This window comes from Lytechinus variegatus, chromosome 11 (assembly GCF_018143015.1).
Source record: "Lytechinus variegatus isolate NC3 chromosome 11, Lvar_3.0, whole genome shotgun sequence".
Taxonomy (NCBI): domain Eukaryota; kingdom Metazoa; phylum Echinodermata; class Echinoidea; order Temnopleuroida; family Toxopneustidae; genus Lytechinus; species Lytechinus variegatus.
In genome coordinates this window covers 12231677-12254845 of record NC_054750.1, presented here as the reverse complement: position 1 = coordinate 12254845, position 23169 = coordinate 12231677, and the positions used below count along the sequence as shown (strand labels likewise).

The window sequence follows — 23169 nt, the reverse complement described above, 5'->3', positions numbered from 1 at the left end:
TGGGGGTGGAGCTTACATGTCCTTTCCAGCACTTCCGTAGATAATACGAATGTCATGCGCTCATCGTATCCGTGCAGGGCTTTGATTGACAAGTCACCAAGGACATGCTAGGAAATTCAAATTCAAATGACCGTTTTCGAGTGAGCGTGTCAAAGGTCCAATGATTCTAAAGACGAATTGCAACCATCAACAGCATGTTGATTCAAGATTCACATGAGAGATTGCCCTCTGATTCACAGAAATAAACAATTATCTACTTCAAACCTTCTTCTGTTATTACATGACCAATGGTCTATACACTTTCCAAGTCCGCATTCTTTTCCTTGATCTGCTGTATCAATAGCTTTTTCTAATGAGACTTTCTACAAGCCAACTAATTCTCCACATAAAAACTAGCAAGGCATTTCAAATACTTTAACTTTCACTCAAGTAAATACACTTACTTTCACTTTGTGGCATAAGTTCTCTCTAAATTAACAAAAAATATATATTTCAATAATATATACATATATTCCTAACATTTATACAGATACATTTAACAAACAGTATGGAACATAAAAATAAGACAATACACCATTTCTCAAACATATTAACTTTAAAGACGTTCCTGTCTGACAAAATTCGAGAAATGGCTGAAGGCAAGTGTGCTGTCAGTACTGAACATGAGAGCAAGAAGGCATGAAACAAGTGGAATTCATAATCTTATCAATTCAAACAATCGTGTAGTAATGTGATTAGAAGCAATGAATGTACATAGATTCGTGAACACATGGCACAAGGATGAAATGACAATAATATTCAATATCAATAGTTGAACAGCAAATGCCTCTTGGCTTTTTTCATACATTTATATTAGACTGCATGCAAATTACTTAGCGAGTTTGCAGATAAGTCAAGACTACATATGAGTCTATCTGTAAATCATCATTCTAGTGTAAACAGTTCTCTAACCAGATAATGCAAAAACAATTTTATTCTTCGAAATTTACTTCGTCAGAAGTCAAAAAGATTTCAATGAGATCTGCATTGGCCGGCGTCAACTGAATATTCCAAGCTGTACATACTCTTCACAAGTGCACATATGGTCAATTGTTTATGGGGGTTATGGGGGTCCAAAAATGTGAAAACCACATGTGTGCTGTACAATAAAAAGCCTGAATTGTGAAAGTGTAAGGCCACCGCACACCTTACGACTCGACCAGTCGGCAATTGACATGCGACTGAGTGAGGGGAAATGAATCGCAAGGCAGTCATAAGCCTCGACACCGTACACCTTGCGATCCGATCTGCGACTCACGCATGCGCTTTTTGCTTTTTGGCATAGCATCTGAGAAATTGTGCTTACTAATGCGTATGCGCATTGTTTATCATAATACGCGTTATGCAACTCTGCTGTCTGATTGGCTGGAGGTTGGATTGAGCTTGCGATCCAGTCATAAGGATTCGACATGTCAAATCCTTCTGATTTTCCTTGCGACTTGTCTCTGACCGGTCTGCGACGCTCAAGCTGACAAGATCTGTGACGTCACATCTCCCCTCACCCAGTCGCAAGCCAGTCGGCGACCGGTCGGGTAGTTAGGTGTGTGGTGGCCTTAAGAGCATGAAAATAAGCAAAGCCCTGAACGATGGCATCTCTGTTTAAAATACAATGTCAAAGGCCCGTGTTCTGATGAACAGTTAAAGTAAGGAAAAGATCCAACATTCTTGAAGTATGGAAAGCCCAAAAGATTCAAAATTATTTTTTACATCATGTGTTTCTTATCTTTACTTGGTTCTTGGCTCATGGTTTAATGATGAAGAGAACTGTTTCAGAAATGACTGCCAGTCGGTTCTAAAAGAGTGTCAAATGAGCTAAACTGTTAGAGATAAGTGTCACAATGGGCTTTCCATTACCGTAACTTTAGACCAGAGCTTAGCTTAAATCCAAGTACAGGATCAGGGCCAATGGAGATTGCTAAAGTCCTAGATTAGTACTGGATAAGTCATCCACTGATATGTACCCTGATGGATTTTTCCTGGAGATTGGTAGGCCTACATACCCACTTGCATTTTGAAAGGGTGTAGGAAGAACTGTCCTACCTATAGGATTCTGCAAGGGCTGGTTAGGCCGATGGGTGTCTTCAGCAGCAGAAGACAATTTGAGTGGCAAGAGTTGCTCAGCCTGGACGTACCCAGAGTTTCCATTCAGTGAGGGAACAGGGCGAACCGTCTCAACTGTAGGATTCTGCATGGGTTGTTTAGACTGATGGGTGTCTCCAGCGGCAGAAGACATCTGGAGTGGTGTTAGCTCCTCAGCAGTGACATACCCAGTGTTGCCATTTGGTCTGATTCTGGGTGAGGCAGAGGTGGGTGGACAGTCAACAAACCCATTATCCGAAGGTGTCTTTGAGTTACTCCTGGCTCCACATGAGACAAGATTATCAATTGCCGCTGACGATGGACCACTTCCGATGTTTACTGGGGCATTGGTTAAATCTGAAACGAATTCGTCATCTATGCATTCATGTGGAGATTTAATATTCTCAAGGGGTTTGGGGTGGATGATGACAGCATGTTCTGGGGATGACTGTGAAGAAGAAGAAGGGTCATCGTTATGACATGATTCATGTTGTGTGATAGCTGGCTTTCCCAAAAATACATCATCATGAGCCACGTAACCAGAGTTACAAGCGTCAGGGGATTTGGATTCAGATCCAGACGGGAGAACATAATGGTCTGGACCTTCTACAATCGTCGTTAGGTTCTCAGACATTGGCAAACCTGTGCATGGATCAGAGTGTGCCAAGGAAGGATGTTGGCCTGCTGATTTGGAACGATCAGAAAGGGAGTAAAAATACGAACAATTAGGTAGGGCTGGGGTTGGAGGTTGACTAATCTCATCATCAGCGCAGTCATCGCATCCAACTGAGGAGCATTTCCGAATTCTAACGGATGCATATCCCGAATCTCTGGGTGAATCTGCAATTCTCACAGGAACCATACCAACCATAGCGTAGTAAGGATTTGGAAAGGACGTATCCCTGGTGCTCTCTAGCTGGTTGTAGTCAGAGGATCCTCCCAATGACAGACCCTCTTCAGAGAAAGAGTAATGTCCACCTACTGGCGACAAAGAATCCAAGTCTGTTTCCACAGCATCAGGTGCCATCTGAATAGGAGGTCGGGAAGGCATCAGTTGAGACAGTACGGAATATGGGTGATTCTTGTCGGTATTTCCACTGATGCATGGTATCTCCAGAAGGGGAACTTTTTCAACCATCCCACTGTGTGTGCCAGGAGGGTAGGTACCTCCCCTTGAAGCACTGCTGCCTGTGCTGGAAGTTCTGTAGCCTTTGTCTTCCAGTTGAGAGTCTTCGGACTCTATAGACATGCTCATCAGAAGCCGTCTCTGGGACTCCTTTAACACTGATGGGAGTTCATCAAATACCTCATTCTCGATGGTAGTCGGCTGTATGTTGCCCAGATTCTACAAGAAATAGGAAGAGAAGATTTGTGTTGATCAAGTATTTTCTTCCAAGCAATATTAAAAGATGGCTCCCTGAGGATGTTTCAACTAAGATGTAAAGGTTGTACTATAGGGTTCTATTCTATTCAACTCGGATTAGAACATGTGGGATGAGACCAAGCGGAAAGTAGACAAAGCGAGTATAAACCAAGCACCAATTTAAAATTCAAATGACACTGCAGGTATTACTGCTACTCATTGTTCCTACTTCATTGTGGCAAATGGAAGACAAAATCTAATGAACTTACTCCATGATATACAGGCGCTGGCATAGGTTTTGAATTGTTCTTCAGTCTCTGGAATCCAAATGCAAGAAGGGCCATGATGAGAAAGATGACGAGAATGCATAACCCAGCAACAAGACCTCCTACAAGGCAAAATAAAGATATAATGATGATAGCAGTAATAATGATATTAAAAATGAAAATAATAATAAAAATGATGATGATAATAATAAAAATACCAATTATAATAATAATGATACAAATCAAAATAATAATTTTACTACTACTACTACTACTACTACTACTACTACTACTACTACTACTACTAATACTACTACTAATAATAATATTACCCTTTTAGCATGGCTAACCTGATTGGGAACTCATGTATTCAAGGAATTCCTTGATACCAATTCCTACAAAAGCACGTAAGAGGAAGGAATGCATAGTAATTAACACGATTCATTACCTGAGATTTTCACTGATTTCTCCTGTACAGCAGACACTTTAATTTCCTGCGGGTTTGAATATCCATTGGAATTGACTGCTGTTACAGAGATTGTGTAGTTCTCATGCTTGGAAAGGCCTATTCAGACAAAAAGTGACAAATGTTCAAACAAGACAATAACTTTCATGACAAAGATATCTGATTGTGATTATTTTAAACTGAACATTCAAGACCCACCTTCCAATAATATGACCCAGAGTCAACTTTTGAGGATAAGTTAGAAATGTATATATCTTCAAGGCATGTTTGGAGACATTACTGTGTTTGTTTCCCTCAAAACCGCATAGGTGCCATGATGGGTGTCTGTTTAGCACCATACCGGCCTTGTGTTTGGTTTAGGACATGGCGGGTGCTTGTTTAGCACCAACTCAAATGTCAGTCTTTGTGTTCGGTTTGGGTGTCATGACTGGTTTTGTCAACACCCTACACTGAACAGCTTTTCGTCAGTTTAGGTGCTATGGCTGGTGTAAATTTTGCCCCAACTCCTAACGCTAGGCTAATATTCACTTAAAGGGGCAATGACTCATGTTAGTTTTACCCCAATCCCAATACCAGCTTTGTGTCCAGTTCAGGTGTCATGACTGGTGTGTTTTTCTCATAACCCCAACCAGCCCTCTATGAAGTTCACAGTGTCATATGACTGGTGTTTGCTAAGCCCTAACCTCAATACAAGCTCAAAGAGAGAATTAATGGTTGTACCTTTAATAGTGTAGTTGAACCTGTCTTCAGGCAGAAGGTAAAGATATCGATCATCAATGTTATAGGTAAACACAGAAGCGTTGGTTCCATTTTGGGTCTCATCATCCAGGCTCACTTCAATTTTAAAAGAACTTATTCCCTGGAAAGGCTGCTCGCTGTTTTTATTTTGCTATAAGGAAAAGAAAAGCAATGAACATTGGAGAAATTGAAGCCAAATAAGACCGTAAATCCACAAGCATGACAAGCTGTATTACAAGGTAAGTTGTGAATATATTATCTCCTGATTAGGAGAAACAAATTAAATTCATAATTTATAGAATGATTATCAGAGATCAGAGAAAGTGTATACATTACAAGCTTGCCAACCGGGATCTAATGACCAAGGTAATAATATATCTAGAGGATATGATTCAAAGTATCAAGTGATATACAAAAGCAGAACATATTATTATATTGTGAGATATGAACATTGGCCATGGAAAGTAAATCACCCCCCCCCCCCATGATCACGGTCATTGACTACACAATGAAGCCCTTGGCATATATCCGTAAATTCAAAAATTTGTTCGAATTAACTAAATTTAGTACCCAAACAGCTACTTTTTATTCACTTATTCTTTGTATGATTTTGATCAAATGCACTTATAAAAAATCAAATCACTATTACAAAATTTTCCTTCTGTATATTATTTTGTATTTTTTGATTTATTTTTTAATTTTCTTACTTCTGTTTTTTCAATGTTTTTAAAGGAAATTATTGTTGATATAGTTCTGACCATAAACACCATGAATTTAATTGAGTATAAACAGTTGAAGTAGAAATAATGATAAGTTTACAGTAAATATACAATTTGCATTGGATTTGTTTTTGAGCAATTTGGGTGGGACATGCACTTACATAATGTCGTGCAATTTTGAAATTGTGTATCCGTTGGTCGCTTATTTGGTCTCACAAGTTACAAAATACTTAAAACAAAAACTTATCATGAAAATGTTGAGGGAGGTGGCTGAATCAGCCCCCACCCCCCTTCTTTGTCTTATTAGGGTAAAAGTCGAGTCTACCCCTAGAGAAAGACGATTGGAATATCAGTGTCAATTTTTTTTTTAAAGAGGCAAAATCCAAGAAAGGGTAATTTCCTGGAGTTAAATTGCAAAATACTGAAAGAAAAACTTTGAATGAAAAATGTCAAGGAATCACCCCAATCCCCTTCATCTTATGAGGGCTAATTTTGCATAAATTAGCATAAAAATTGTTCTGGTCAAAATTTCAAAATTCTGTGTACAAGATTGGTGAACCTCATGAAGCTCTACCAGATGGAAGCAAAAAATTCAAAATCGGTCAACAAATAAAGAAGCATTTTATTGGAAATTTAAAAAATATGCATAAATTAGCATAAAAATTGTTCTGGCCAAAATTTCAAAATTCTGTGTAGAAGTTTGGTGAACCTCATGAAGCTCTACCAGATGGAAGCAAAAAATCAAAATCGGTCAACAAATAAAGAAGTAGCATTTTTTGTGAATTTTGAAAAATGTGAATAAATTAGCATATTTAATGAATTTCAAAATTTTGTGTAGAAGTTTTGAATGCCCCACCAAGTGCTATCATATAAAGCAAACAGAATTGAAATCGGACTTGAAATGGCGAAGTAGTAGCATTTTTAAATTGTGGACGGACGACAGACGACGGACGCCACGCCACGGCATAAGCTCATCTTGCCCTTCGGGCCGGATGAGCTAAAAATCCACGAAAGGGTGAATTACAGGAGTTTACTAACTAATGTTTAGGTGCGGAAATGCATAATTAGGGTATTCTTTTGACAAATGGGGCATGAACATATACTACTGGGGCTCATTTCATAAAGGACTTATAACTGTTGTAACTTTGCCATTATGGCAACTACCATAGTTACAGGGCTCGTCAGCCAATCAGAATCAAGGTCACCATGGTAGACAACAGTTCAGGGGTGTGAGTGGTCAAAAATAAAAAGATCTGAAAACAGCTGAAGAGTATTGAAAAAGTCTGAAATAGAAAGAGCTCCCATACTTTTTGTACAGAGGAAAGCCAAATATAGGCTGTAATTCAGCTGAAAATAAAAAAAAAATCTGAACAGTTGCAAGTCCTTTTTGACACGGGCCCCAAGGTGTCTTAAAAAAACTTGGGGTTACATGTGTGTGTGTGTGTTGCGTGTGTGTGCATTGATAAAAGTGATTGTACTCCCCCACCAAGGAAATCTCCTCTCCTCGTAGAATCTTCTATATCTTACATTAACACTCCATGTGATAGTGACATCTCTCTCATCCAGTCTTTCTTCATTTTGAACACTGGTGTAGTTTTTTGCAATATTCAGTATCACATCTGGTGCTAGAAATCAAATAAATAGAGAAAAAAAATCACATCTACGAAACATATATTTGATATGGATAGAAAGATCTTCTGCATTACTGTTTCATTCACATGAGATAGTACATGTAGGGTACTCAGCTTTCAAGTTAAATCTGATATTGCTCCTCAAATTGGCAACTGAGGTACACAGCTTTCAAGATGAATCTGCCTTTGTCTTCAAATTGGCAACAATGCTTCATTTTCATACGGATGGAATACAGACAATAAAATGAAATGTGGATACAAATCAAAACAAATGACAATCAACTTTTTAATCAGAGATTGCCAAATTTAGTTACAGAATTAGTCATTTTCATCAAATCAGATTCATTTTTAATCCAAGAAAAATCAGGAATAAGTCATAATTAGTCGCATAAGCATCTTGAGTATTCAAGAGTCTACACACAGCTCTTCAACACAGGGAAGGCAGGTTTTCATGAGCATGATATTGCAAAAATCTAGCAATATCTTTATAATTATTAGTTCACTTGACCCTGATGGATCAGATTGTGAAAATATAACTTAGTTCCATGAATTTGGTGTAAACATTATTATAATTAATGCATTTTCACTGTTCAAAGGGGTACTCCAGGCTTAGTTGCTTAGTTCTATGCCGACATATTTCATGGTTCCATTGTTTTGAATATTCTGTTTTAGTTCAAAATCTGAAGAAAACTTCAGTTCGTGCTTCGCGCTTGTTTACTGTTCTCTATTTAAAATATGTTTAACAAGTCCGGTTTTCAGGTCCAATATCTCAAAAAATATCAGCTCGCGCTTTGTGCTTGGTCTATTTGATTAGTGAGAAATTTATTATATTCATGGGTCACTGCAACATGTCCTCTTTCAGAAAGATTAATTAAAAGTATCAGCTCGCGCTCATTACTATAGATGCATATTATGTTCAAGTTTCAGGGCTAGATATATACAATATCAAAACAAATTGAGTTCGCGCTTCGCACTTGCATGGTAATTTATATTCAGGCCATTGATCGATCGTCACTGAAAATGCATTTTTGTTCAAATCTGGTAAAAACATGTTCAGCCCTTTCCACTTTGACTTAACCCTGAAGGGATAATATCTATTGTTCTCTTTATATTTTCTTTGAATTTTGCTTTCCTGCACAACAATGGATAATGATAGTTATTTTGTAGATGTTATTGAAGAATTATTGCTATCATTAAGTTTCAATCAGAGATGAAGGAGAAATCCATTGCTGAATTCAATTTTAGAAGTCTGCAAATTTACAACAGGATTAAAGGAAAAATATAAATAAAATCACAAAATCTGTCATGCGCAAATTATCAAAGTTTATGACTTCATTCTTTGTTTAATAATCAATAATCAGTTTTGATACATAAACTTGGAATAAAACATTTTAATAATGCAAAAAAAGGCACAGCAGAGAAAGGGTTATACTGTTGCCGATTTGAAGAATCAATGATAATCAAAGTTTTAAATGATTCATTGTGTAAAATAAGTAAGAAAAAGAAAAGCACATACCTGTTGGCAAAGTTCTGTTACACACTTTATCAGACCAGTCTCCTAGGTTCATTGGACTTCCAAATCTTTTTACAAAAGCAACCATACTGATACAGTATTTTGTATTGCTTGTCATACTCCCTAATACTTGCGGATTGGGCTTATCATCAGTCGATGTCAATGTTATCTGAAACAGTTATAGTACAATGAGTAAATGAGTGATATCTTCAATTAAAGTTTGTTTCCTGAAAATTCCCATGATTTTGACACTTAAACTGAAAGATACTTGATTACCCTTATATCCACATTTTATTAACTACACTGTACATCTACAAACTTTGAAAGTTATATCATAATTACCTCCAAAATGGCCATAGTTCAATGACCTTAAATGACCTTTGACCTTTATCATATGACCTGAAACTCGCACAGGATGTTCAGTGATACTTGATTACTCTAATGTCCTAAGTTTCATGAATCAGATCCATAAACTTTTAAAGTTATGATGGTAGTTCAACAGATACCCCCAACTTGGCCAAAGTTCATTGACCCTAAATGACCTTTAATTGTCATGTGACTTGAAACTCAGGCAGGATGTTAAGTAATACTTGATTAAACTTATGTCCAAGTTTCATGAACTTGGTCCATATATTTTTTTAACTTATGATGACATTTAAAAAAATTAACCTTAGGTTAAGATTTTGATGTTGATACCCCAACTTGGCCAAAGTTCATTGACCCTAAATGACCTTTAATTGTCATGTGACTTGAAACTCAGGCAGGATGTTAAGTAATACTTGATTAAACTTATGTCCAAGTTTCATGAACTTGGTCCATATATTTTTTTAACTTATGATGACATTTCAAAAACTTAACCTTAGGTTAAGATTTTGATGTTGATTCCCCAACATGGTCTAAAGTTCATTGACCCTAAATGACCTTTGACCTTAGTCTTATGACCTGAATCTCAAGCAGGATGATCAGTAATACTTGATTATCCTTACTCTGCTTCGCAGTTGAGACAAAAATGAATAGGTGGGATGGATTATAGACCACTGATTATTAAAAATAGATAAATTTTCAACCATTTTCTGTAAAAATAATTTTTTTTTAAAGAATGTTGAGTTGATATGCTTACATTCTGTACATGCCCTGTGGAGGGATTTTCATAACTGAATATAAATCCATATGAAGTTAATCTATGAATACCACAGTCAGATAGCGTCCAATAAACATCCAATTTATTGGTGAATGAGGCGATCCTGATAATACGGGGTGCAGGAAACCTGGCTAAATGAGAAGAGACAAAAAGACTGTAAGAATATTATAACATTGCATTTCTGAAAAGTTCTCATATACATGCACATGACAATTAATAGGCAGTGTTTTCTTTTAAGTCTAAATATCAATAATTTTCAGCCCGCACTTCAGTCAGTCGGCAAGCCCTGAAAAAGTGGCTTCTTTTAACCAAGTGATATTCATGACTAGAGGGTTTTTGCATTGTTAATGAGCTTGGTGCGAACCAAAACGCCCCTTTTTATTCGGCCATTGCTGCTCTAAATATTGACCAAATTTCATGTTTTTGGTATCTTTGTAAAGAAGAAGAATCATTCTTTTATGTCATGTGTTTGGACTTTTAAAAGAATGTTGTAATATAGGGAAAACTTTTGATATAAAACATGAAACAAAATATTTTTTTCATGCAACAAAAGTTGTTGTTTTCACATTTAATTTCTGTTTGAGCACAAATGATTCTTAGATCATGATAAAGCTGAAGATCTAAGCTTTAATATGATATAATTTTTATAAGAAGATGTATTTTAGATGGGTCAGCAGCCAGCTTTTCATAGGCCAAGTACATTTAGCAGCTAAAAAACAAGAATACTGCGCTCTGATTGGTCATAGAGACCACATACCCACACAAATTCCAATGTTCCCCACACTGGGCCTCTGCAAGGTCACACTCACCATGTGGTAATCTCTTCAAATTACCCGCGCCTGTTGTTGTGAAAACATTATTCAGCCAATCAGAACTCTGGATTTTATGTTACTCAGAAATTTTAGAAATCTCGTCTTGCATCTTTATGGAAAAAGCTGGCTGCTGACCCATCTAAAAGATGCCTCATATTAAGAGTGACATTGTAAGAAGGTATAGAGTTTGAGGTTTCTGATGATATAAATAATGTTGGTACCTAAAACACAAAATGTTGCACAATTTGCAAGTGAAAACAGAGGAAGAAAATTCTGTTTGATGCATCTTTTCAGGTAAAAAATTAACTTATTTATCAAAATATTTTATTCAAAAGAAATAGCCAATATATAAAAGTAACATTTACTCTTCCCCATGGTACAAAAATAATCAATTTTACTCAAGGAGAAAGTGGTTAAATTCTCTGAGAAAGAAAGTCTCACAATTCACGAGATTTTGCAGGGACATGAATTCAGCCACGAGAGGACTTGGATAAATCTTGCCCATTTGCTCATTATCTCAGGGGCTTGCCGACTGACTGGCACTTCACGCTCGCAATACTTGTTTAGATATACATCATGTTAATGACTACAAAAATTGCCTGAATATCAATAATATTCAGCTCACGCTTCACGCTCACATTCATTGTTAAGTTAGATAAGCATCATGTTTATCTTTACAAAAAAATCCAACATAGAATAAATACATATATATATATATATACATACATATATATATAAATATACATATAGGTGTAAATAATTCAAGCATTGACGCTAGATGTAGCTTCCAAGTATCTATTTTATTGTGAGCTTTCGGCCAGTAGGGCCTTTATCAGGCCTATAATGCATTGAAACAAACAAAATAGAACAAAACCATACAAATAAAATTGTAATAAGAACAAAGTATATAATGTGTAACAAAGGGTACAGAACAAAAGGATTACGCTAAGATAACAAAAAATAACAACAGAGGGGGTTGAGTACAGAATAGAAGGATTACAGGTTGTCATTTTTTGGTTATACTGTAATCCTTCTATTCTGTACTCAACCCCCTCTGTTATTTTTTGTTATCTCAGCGTACTCCTTCTGTTCTGTACCCTTTGTTACACATTATATACTTTGTTGTTATTACGATTTTATTTGTATGGTTTTGTTCTATTTTGTTTGTTTCAATGCTTCATAGGCCTGATGAAGGCCCTACTAGCCAAAAGCTCGCATAAAAGAGATACTTGGAAGCTACGTCTAGTGTTATTGCTTGAATTATTTACGCCTATACATAGAACATGACGCACTGCAATACACGTTGTGCAAAGGGCCCTCTTCTTTATATATAAATATATATATATATCACCATACATTACCCAACACAGTGCACAGTGGACCATATGTTGCCCAACATTTTAAGTGTGTGTATATAATCCCCTCAAAAAACGTTTGGAAATCTGTGTGTTGCCATTAATTTCTCTCAACTCCCAATTTTACACAATGAATATTTGACATCATTTAAAACGATCACAACGAAAATTTGCATGATGGTAGAGAATGACGTAATCTATGCAGTTGCATTGGTAAATTTCACTGAATTCATATATTTCTATTTTATATGAATTAATTATGCTAATCCATTCATGATATCATACTTTTTGCTCTGATTCACTAAATAAATCTAGTAGAATGCTATTTTTTGGTAAAAATATTCTTAATAGCATTCCTAACAATTGTGAATGAAAACAATTCACTATGTATTTTATTGTTTTTTAATTTCCTATGTATTTTTTTGTTTTTTTACTTTTTGTTTTTTATTGTTTTTTTCAATGGAAATCGTTCCAGACTTAATTCTGATCATTAACAAGGCAAAATTAATTACGTTTAATCAGTAAAATTAGAAATGATACATTTATGAAATTTGGCTAAATACACAATATGCATTGGATTTGTACATGAAATCACGTTTATGAGCAATTTTGGGTCTGACATGCACTTACATTATGTTGCGTAATGCGGTAACGCGCAAAAATTTGCGCGAGACTTGAAAGTAAAAAGTCTGTGAGCGGCGAGGTCAAAAAATTTTGCGCAGCAGAAATATCGCGAATATTGTTGAGGAGGGGGTTAACATTTTCAACAAAAAGGTTTTCTCCCTTACCATGTAGGAATTTGTTATACTCGCCGTAGCTCGTCACTCTTGCTAAATCATTAGTGATGGTCAATCTGAGAGAATGGTCACCAGCCGTATGGACATCACATCCATTTCCATCAATTTCACATTCATACCATTTAGGATAGAGCAGATTGTAACTAAAGAACATTGAAATTAAAAAAAAAAAGGGATCATTTGAATGTTATTATATATAGTTAAATTAAAAACTGAATCAGTAGACCATAAAACAATTGTGTTTATATGGATTAAAGCCCATCTTCAGTTTTTGGTAAATACCCCAAAATGCATGAAACTAATCCAATTTGAGATGAATGTGAGTCTTAAGAGGGTTATGATATGAATAATCGTTTTATCGGATAACTTTAAAGATTATATGTTTTAAAAAATGAATGCCTAATTAAAATCAAATATCTGCAGATAAAATATCTGCATCTGCATCTGGTCTGTATAAAAGGAAGTTGGAAGATGTATCTACCGGTTTTTGCTTGATTTCATAAACTAAGCTAATCAAATATATATATATATATATACAAAAATTCTTTGTGCATCAACAAACACACTTTCCCAGGAGCAAGAATCAATATTCTTTGTTCCCTCCTTTTTCTCAAATAACATTTAGACTTTGTATAAATGTCAGGTACTCAGTTTTGCTATGTATGCAAAAAGCAAATTTCTAGAACCAGGACCATCTCTTACAAAGTTTTATGATTGATCCAATCAATTATAACTCTATGGAAATCCAATCAATTATAACTTTATGGAAATCCATCAGTGTCTTAATTTTTTCTACAAGGAAATTTGCAAAATGTCCTTTGTTAACCAAGGAGAACACACCAAATTGTCAAGAAATCAATGAATTTATGGATATACATTCATATCTAGAATTTAAAAAAAAACAGGCATTTTATATGTTGACTTTGCTGGCTTTCCATGGTTGCGATTGATTGGATTAATTGCCACTCTTTTTTTAAGACGGGGCCCAGGAATGATAGAAGGTGCAATGGTAAAGATCCAGTTTATGAATCTATGAGGGAAATACAGCATAATTTTGTACATGACACTCATAACATCCTTCCACAGTACTCTGATGATAATGTTATGTGTAATTCATATGATTGCACAGTAAAAACGGTGGTGTTAAAACTGACACATATTGGTGTTAATAGAGGACCACACCCTGAGGTGTTAAAGTAACACCCTAGAGATTGAACATAACGCCAAAGAGTGTAAATGGAACAACCATAGATGTTGTAATAACACCTATAATAATAATAATAATGGCTGAACTTCGCAAGCGAAGATTAGGAAGATTTACATGACTTTTTGTGACTATAAAGTCCAATTTTGGAGAGACACACTCTCCCACATCTTGGACATGGATGGACTTGCTCATGGGGGGCAGCGTCCTGAGTGGAAATACGGGCCTTCCGCCTTCTGCGTCCTTCCTCTAAGGCTGCACGACGTCCTGCTTCGAAGGAAGCAGTTGCCTTCTTGGTGCGTTGCCTCCATGCATTTCGATTCACTGCATGCGCTTCCCACATATCATGGCTGATGTTACACAAGGACAGGTTGCACTTTAGAGAGTCTTTGTAGCGTTTACGAGGTGCACCTCTCTTCCGCTTGCCGGAGCAAAGTTCACCAAAGAGCAAAATCTTGGGAAGGCGGTTTTCCTCCATTCTGTAGACATGCCCAGCCCAACGCAGCTGCAATTGTATGAAGATGGCTTCGATACTTGGCAAGCCTGCTCTTTTGAGAACCTCAACGTTTGTCACATGGTCTTGCCAGCGAATCCTGAAGATGTTTCGGAGACATCGTTGGTGGAAACGCTCTAGGAGGCGTATGTGACGGCGGTACAAAGTCCAGGACTCTGCCCCGTACAGGAGTGTTGAGATGACAACAGCTCTATAGACGCTCAATTTAGACTCTGTTTTAAGGTGATGATTGTTCCAGACTCTCCTTCGTAGTCTGCCAAAAGCACTGTTTGCTTTAGAGAGTCTATTGTCAATTTCCTTGTCAAGTCTAGCATCATTTGAAATAGTACTTCCCAGGTACGTAAAGTGCTTGACAGCATTTAGCTCTGAACCCTCAATGAATATGACCGGAGGAGAGTATTCCGCTTGAGGTGCAGGTTGGAACAATACCTCAGTCTTTTTCATGCTGATAGATAGGCCAAATAACTGAGCTGATTCCGAGAAGCATGTAGTGATGCGTTGTAAATCCTGCTGGCTGTGTGCTACTAGAGCACAGTCATCTGCAAAAAGCAGTTCGCGTACAAGATATTCCCGAGTTTTGGTGTGAGCCTTAAAGCGTCTAAGGTTGAAGAGTCCTCCATCTGCACGGAAACGGATGTATACTCCCTCATGTATATTTCTCATGGCCTGCTCCAGCATCATACCAAAGAAAATTGAGAAGAGGGTTGGAGCCAAGACACAACCCTGCTTCACTCCTGTGGATATCACAAAAGAATTAGACAGGTCACTCTTGTACCTCACTTGCCCACGTTGTCCCACATGCAGCTGCTTCACTATGGATATGAATCTGGGTGGACAACCTAGTTTCTCCAGAATCTTCCACATCCCTTCTCTGCTCACAGAATCAAAGGCCTTAGTGAGGTCAACGAAAGTTACGTATAGGCCTTTGTTTTGTTCGATGCATTTCTCTTGTAGTTGTCTCAGAACAAATATCATATCTGTGGTACTCCTGTTTGCCCTAAACCCACACTGACTCTCTGGAAGATTTGGCTCTGCAATGGTGGGCTGAAGCCTATTCAGCAGAATCCTGGCTAAAACCTTCCCAGCGATGGATAAGAGGGTGATACCACGATAGTTGGAACAATCTGCCTTTTCGCCCTTATTTTTGTAAAGGGTGGTGATTACAGCATCCCTTAAGTCACTAGGAATCTTGCCTTGCTCCCAGCAGACCCTGAAAAGTTCATGGAGTTTGGAGTGGAGAGCAGGGCCACCATACTTCAGGGCTTCTGGAGGGATTCCATCAACTCCAGGGGCTTTGTTACACTTCATTTGGTTGATAGCCTTCTCAACCTCTTGTAAAGATGGGTACCTATCAAGTTCTTCTTGGAGAGGCTGCTGAGTGATGTTACTTATGGCATCTGCCGACACTTGCCTGTTGGCATTGAAAAGTGATTCAAAGTGTTCTGACCAACGATTGAGGATGGACTCCTTGTCTGTACATAAAGATTTTCCATCAGCGCTTCTTAACCCTAAATCTCCCGGGGTATTTTGATTCTTGTCATTCCCGGGGGGGGGCCATTATGGCCCCCCCTTAAGATCTCGGCCGCCGATCGCGCGAGCGACGCAAAAATTTGCACGCTGGTAGTGTGCGATGTAATCTACAAGGCTGTATGGTAAAATTTTCCAAAATAATGAGATTTTATTTTATATGAATTAATTATGCTAATTTATGCATAAATCATACTTTTTGCTCTAATTCACTAAATAAAGCTCCTAGAATGCTAATTTTTGGTAAAAATTTTCTTTGTAGCATTCTTAACAATCGTAATTCAAAAAAACTTTGGTTTGGAAATAAATTTCTTATGTATTTTATTGTTTTATGAATTTCTTATGTATTTCTTTGTTTTTTTACTTTTTGTTTTTTATTGTATTTTCAATGGAAATTGTTCCAGACATAATTCTGATCATAAACAAGGCAAAATTAATTAAGTTTAATCAGTAAAAGTAGAAATAATGAAACATTTATGAATTTTGGCTAAATACGCAATTTGCATTGGATTTGTACATGAAATCACGTTTATGAGCAATTTTGGGTCTGACATGCACTTGCATAATGTTGTGTAATGTCGTAACCGCGTACCCGGGCGTCACAAATTTGGTCTCAAAATTTGCGCGAGACTTGAATGTAAAAAGTCAGTGAGCTGCGAGGTGAAAAAATTTCGCGCAGCAGATATATCGCGAAAATTGTTGAGGGGGGGGCCATTATGGCCCCCCCGGGAGTATTAGGGTTAAAGGACATTGCACGTGAAAAGTTGGTCCGTAAACTGATTTAAGTGCTTCATAGAAGTTTCTTGTGTCACCGTTGTCGGCGTAGAGTTGAATTCTCTTGGCAGTTTCTTTCCACCAATTATTTCGGATATTACGGAGCTTGCGCTGGACCAAGCTACAAACTTGACGATACGCCGCTTTCTTTCTGTCGCATGAAGGATCGGCCAGGTGGGATTGAAAAGCTGATCTCTTCTTAGCTAACAAATTGGAAATTTCCTCATCATTCTCATCAAACCAGTCTTTACTTCTTTTGGGGCAAGGTCCCAAGACTTCATTGGAAGTGTGAAGGACTGCCTTTTTCATCTGTTCCCACATCTGTTCAGGATCGTTGTTGTTGAGGCTTGGATCGCATTCTCCAAGATAATCTTGTAGTGCTTCTTGATATTTTTCTCTATGCATTGGTGATTGAAGCTTATTGACGTCGAGCTTATGTGATGGAACAACACCTGTTCTCTTTCTGGGCTTGGGCTTCAGGTGGAACCTCACTTTGCTGCGAACAAGTCTGTGGTCTGTATTGCAGTCAGCACTGCGCATGACTCTGGTGTGTAGGATATCCTTCACATCACGTTGTCTTACAAGGATGAAATCGATCATGTGCCAATGCTTAGAACGCGGATGCATCCATGTAGTCTTGTAACGATCCTTCTGCTGGAAGAGGGTATTTGTCACAGTCAGTTGCTTTTCTGCACAGAGTTCTAGCATCAGGCGGCCATTGTCATTGCATTTGCCGACACCATGTCTTCCCAAGATTCCCTTCCAGGTTTGATAGTCCTTGCCAACTCTGGCATTGAAGTCACCTAAGATCACGAGCTTATCCTTTGGTGGAGTACGCTCAATGATAAGCCGGAGGTCTGCATAGAAGTTGTCTTTGTCTGATGGATCGGCATCGAGGGTTGGAGCATAAGCACTCACAATGGTTGCATGTTCCTGCCCGAGCAGAGGCAGACGTAAAGACATGATGCGTTCAGAGTGGCCAACTGGCAAACTTGAAAGGTTAGAGGCGATAGAGTTCTTGATCATTAAGCCAACGCCATGAATTCGACGACTGCCTGACGGTCTGCCAGACCAGTATAGTGTATAGCCAGCATTTTGTTCAATTAAGCTACCTTGCTCGAGGAGGCGAACCTCACTAAGGGCTGCTATGTCTACATCAAGTCTACGAAGTTCATGGGCTAGGAGTGCAGATCTTCGTTGTGGGCGATTAGAAGCATTGTTGTCTAGTAAGGTCCTAACATTCCAACAAGCAAGATTCATGTTCTTCATTTTAGAGTCTGTTGATAACTTTTTTGCTCTCATTTGATTTCGACCACAAGGTAAGATGCCCGTTGGCCGTGGTAAACCAACTGGGTATATTGGAGATGAGCATTTCTTTAGGCCACCTTTTCTAGGCCCCTCTCCGGATTGGAGCAAGCAGAGCTTTCCCTAAACAGGGCTGCTTGGTCACATAGGGTGTGCCGGGTGATGTTGTCATCTCCGGGTCAACATCGAGACGACCAATATCCTATGCCGCCTGCATGTAAGATTGGAACTGCGGCTGCCAGCGTCATCTTACACCTGCCGGATTCGCCCCTTTCTCATCGCTGCAGGACTTCTTGGTTGCAGTAAGCTGAGTCTTCCTGCCTGCGCACTGAAGTTTTAAGGTGGAGTACAGGATGCGCAGCCTGGCCCCACCCTTTAAATCTAGAGTTCATCTGAATTGGTCTAGTGTCCTAGAACAGCAACAGCGAAATCTCCAGACCGTAGCCTCTCCTAACAAATTAGGTGACCCCAAAGGCAGTGGGGTATCCGTAACCCTGGATAAGGGGCCCATACCGGGTACTGTCAGCCGGAGCCAGCTGAGCCCGGGACTCGTGTCAGGCAGGGTCGTCACGCCCTGAAGTAGTGGGCAAAGCCCACTACCCACTACCCAAAGGTGTATTGGTGTAAAACTAACCACCAATTTAACACTGGTGTAAAATAACTGGTGTGGTCCTCTATGTACACCGGTTAACACCAGTTTTTGTTGTGTGTGGTAGTTTCATTCTTGATAATAATAAGAGTTCTTGGGCCCGTAACACAAAGCCTAGCAATGATCGTGGAACATTTTTCTACGATTGATTCCATAGACTACAATGTACAATCATTCGTAGAAATCAAGCGTACGACTAATCACTAACCTTTCTGTTACGGGACCCTGGCCATGATAATATTAACATTCATGTTTTAAAAGTAGCAATTGTCTTGTTAGCGTAACCATTAAGTAAAATATTTAACCTCTTCATTCAGTCAGGTCTATACTCCTCTAGCATGAACATTGCTAGAGTTGTCCCAGTATTTAAAAAAAATAAGGATTTGTTGATCAATTACCACCAATTTCAGTATTATCAGTATTTTTTTTAATATTTGAAAAACTTCAAGAGGATGTATACTCGTTTTGTTACTTTTTTAACTTAAACATAATATTCTTTAACTAAAACAATTTGTATTTAGAGAATGTCATTCTTTATATATGGCTTTGCTTGAACTAACACTGGGCAATATAAGTTTTATCTGATATAAGTTCTATCTGTTTGTGCTTTAAATTTTCCTTTTATCCAGGATAAATATCAGAGCATTTTAGTTTTTTTACAATTTCTATGATAATCACCAGCTAAAAACATGCACCTGCTTATTCCTGGTTTTGCGATTTTAGGAAAACCAGCATTTAACTTAAAAACATTTTGCTGATCCTTACTTTTTATATTCAAAGGTGACCTCAGTTGGCAAATGAGTGTCAAAAACCTCTGGCCATTCGCATCTGTATTCATACGTGTTGCATCCAGAACATACAAAATTGGGCACCCGTGGTTTAACTGCAGAGAAAACATGAGAAGAACATATAAGTGAATTTATATTATTGGAATGCTACTTTAAAGAAAACCAAAAACCCAAGAAGTGAAGTAATCTTATTGGAAAGAGTAAAATGAGAGGAACAATTAAAAAAAGTTTCATAAAAATCGGTTATGAAATAAGCAAGTTATGGAAGTTTGAAAACTCTTGTTGTACTTTCTATGGGGATCCTCAAATTGGCATACGCGCTTCAAAATGGCTGATTTTGTGGACAACTCTCCATTTATTTTGCACACAAATTTTCAGATTTTACTCATTATCTTTCAAATTGCATCTTGCCTCCTCAGCACAACATATGTCATGGGAAAATAACATTCACACCACATATGTCAAGGTCAGGAGGAGATAATGTAAAATATATGTGAAATAAAGGGGAAAATCTTTACAGTAATTCAGGTATGAAAAACAAAAATTTTGATTTAAAAGATTTAGTTCCCCTGATTTTGTTCATTATGTCCTAATTTGTCTTTCTGTTTTTTAAACTTGTTCTTCTTATTTCTCATTTTTTGATAGTTTTTTTTATTTAATTGCTTTCTTTTTCTCCTGTGACTTTATTTATTAGAACTTACTTCTAAAATAATGTAATACTGGTTGAAAGCTGTTCCTTCAAATGTTTATTTTGTTATCACAAGAGTAATATATTTCTATGAGTGTAAAGAGCCATGTAACCTAAAAAATACGATATGGAAACCTAAAAAGTTCTGGCATGTTAAAGTTTGTTTATTTTCATCAAACATACATTCACATATTATGCAGTATGAAAATTGAGAAGCCGATAGTGCATCTATTGCATAAAATGAAACAAGTTTCAATATTTTGTAGATTTGATGATAAAGAAAATCATCGACGAATAAAAATAAATTATGATTTCTGAATATTAATTTGTTTAAGGAATTAAACAAAATTTTCAATATTTGAAGAATAAAAAGGGTACACAAGATAAAAGAAAACGAAGAACTTTTTGATACCGTAACACCGAGTACTTACATCCTATTGAGATGTTAAAAACCTTAAGGATGTCTCCTTGTGAGGACAAGCATTTGTATACTCCAGTATCGTTTAGTGTCACTTCATGTATTATCAACTGTGATGTGACATTATCAAGTTTAGTGATGTTCCAGTCTGATTTAGGGCCGTTGACACTGTGTTTCCATTGGACATTGGTGGCAGCGGTGGGATCGAATGTACAATTCAGCTTCAGAGTTTCATTAACTGCCAAGACATTTACTAATGAACGAAAAAATGGGGAAAAATACAGAAAAGGCCTTTTGAGGAAAGGGTTCCAGTCTATGAAGAATTGTAAATTTGTATCTTAATGCAAAAATAATGGTAAAGCTTGATTTCCCACAAAAGCAATTCAATAATATGTGCACTCAACCTAATTGAGGTGAATAAGTACCTGGTGGGATCAATTCTGAAGTCAGGGTAATAATAGTTGTGCCTTGTATCCTCTGGAAAAAGTGGGAATAAGAACCATGCAAAAACTGTATTCTGCATTAGAATAAAGACCTGTCCTACATGGAATTTAGAGTGGTAATCAGAGCTATTTGCACAAGCACCTCTCAACATCTAGAAATTGAAAATCCTCTACTCTGATTAAGCGATTCCCATTGGGTTTTTTTTTGGATTGGTCAAACACTAGTAGGTCCAAAGTGGGGCCTAGGGGCGAAGCTCCCAGGCTTTATTAGATTTCAAAGTATTTCAGACCACTCCATTTATTTAAAAACTCTGGATTAAAAAATTTTGTTTGCATTATGGTTTACAGATGATGATTAAAACCAGTTATCACAAGAAAATGTCCCCTTTTCTATGTTACTCATCATTCTACCTTAAATCCTATTTATTCCAAAACCTAAGACAGAATTTAAGAAACAAACTTTTTCTTTCATTGCTCCAAGCATCTATAACAATCTACTGACTCATATATGCACGGCAACTTCACTCCAAATGTTTAAAAACCAAATCGGGCCATCCACTCTCTCTGTCATTTTAATGCATACACTGCTGCCTATTAATAATGTATTTTGCCATAGAGTTTAGATTATATTTTTGGCATGTTCATGAAGTATTTTTCTGATCATCTTTGTATGTATTTGTTATAATATCTCAAGTCATGTTTGTTTACTTTTACAACTTACTTATTCATTTGAAATATTAAGATTTTTACTCATGTTTTGTGCATATTTCATATTATTCATTGCACAATATTGATTATTACTAATTATTATTACCAATATCATCCTACTAAAAAGGAGCAGTCATGCAAGCCTAGTCCAAACGTATGGCAAGCCTTTTTCCTCTTTCCTCCTGTTTGTAGATATCAGCTTAGTAAATTTGTTTATCAAGAAGGTCCTTATGTTAGGAACACAACATATCAATAATCATATCCTTCGTATCAAGAATTCACTTTGTGTTGTTAAAAGGGAAGTTCACCCTGAAGAAAAGTTTGTTGTAAAAAAAGCAGATATTGGCTAAAGTTTGAGAAAATTCCATTAAAGATAAAGATAGTTATTAGAATTTTAGGTTTTGGAATTGGGACATAATAAACAAGCAGCTGCCCCATGTAATATGCTTAAACATCAATGCTTCATGGTTTGTGATAATTCTTTTTTTTTTCTTTTTAGAAAAAAGTGTAGAATGATTTGTTCATTGATATACTGAAAGTACAGTAAATACCATTTTCAATTTTCTGTGAAAATGGCATTTAGTTGATTTTTCCCATACAATGTGTAAGGAAGCTGATCGCATATGTGGCATCACTAATCAAATAAGAAAATATCTAATAACTTTTTTATCCTTGATGGATACTTTTTCTGAAACCTTTCACAATTTTTCAATAATTTTTTTCTGCTACTTTTACAATAAACTTTTTGTCAGGTTAAACTTCCCCTCTAACAATTGTTAGCAAATCCTAATATCAATAAATAGGATTTTGAAAGAAAAAATGGCTTGTCATACATACTGTATTTCACCATACACTTGCTATCCAGGTGGGTGTTTCATAAAGCTGTTTGTACGTTGAGAGCGACTTTTATGAACAAATGGTCAACATTTTTCATGTGTTTAATAATCACCAATTAACAATCAATGGTGAATATTATTTACCACAAGACATGATCACAAATCGTTCTTAGTCACGTTTAACTTACGAACAGCTTCATGAAACGGCCCCCTGTGGAATCCCCTTAATATTTGATGAGGTGATTACTTCTACTCACCATGGTGATAATGAATGGTCCTTCTTTGCACCACAGTTGTCTTATTTACGCATTCAATGACACGTCCATGGTGAGTTTGATTCAGGTTGGGAATGCTTAACCTCGAGCCGTTAAACCTACGTGTACCATCAAAAAGCCA

General features: G+C 37.1%; 1 protein-coding gene across 1 annotated transcript; it reads right to left on the bottom strand.

Moving 5' to 3' along the window:
* Positions 1 to 1520: 1520 nt before the first annotated feature.
* On the bottom strand, positions 1521 to 20823 carry LOC121423770. Its single transcript, XM_041619256.1, has 10 exons — positions 20800 to 20823; positions 19658 to 19775; positions 12911 to 13062; positions 9935 to 10086; positions 8818 to 8983; positions 7198 to 7295; positions 4934 to 5102; positions 4196 to 4312; positions 3751 to 3869; positions 1521 to 3463 (listed from the first exon to the last, which is right to left on the bottom strand). Exons 5-10 carry the CDS (start codon positions 8930 to 8932, stop codon positions 1955 to 1957), a joined length of 2127 nt encoding a protein of 708 aa, XP_041475190.1. The 5' UTR covers positions 8933 to 8983; positions 9935 to 10086; positions 12911 to 13062; positions 19658 to 19775; positions 20800 to 20823; the 3' UTR covers positions 1521 to 1954.
* Between the last annotated feature and the right edge of the window lie 2346 nt (positions 20824 to 23169).

What these genes read in the sequence shown, in the direction of transcription:
- LOC121423770 (XM_041619256.1), bottom strand. Translation starts at nt 8,932, where the DNA reads ATGACAAGCAATACAAAATACTGTATCAGTATGGTTGCTTTTGTAAAA. An exon ending in CTATCACATGGAGTGTTAAT is followed by an intron (nt 5,103 to 7,197) that starts GTAAGATATAGA and finishes TTTTCCTTATAG; the next exon opens with CAAAATAAAAACAGCGAGCA. An exon ending in GTTCAACTACACTATTAAAG is followed by an intron (nt 4,313 to 4,933) that starts GTACAACCATTA and finishes TTGTCTGAATAG; the next exon opens with GCCTTTCCAAGCATGAGAAC.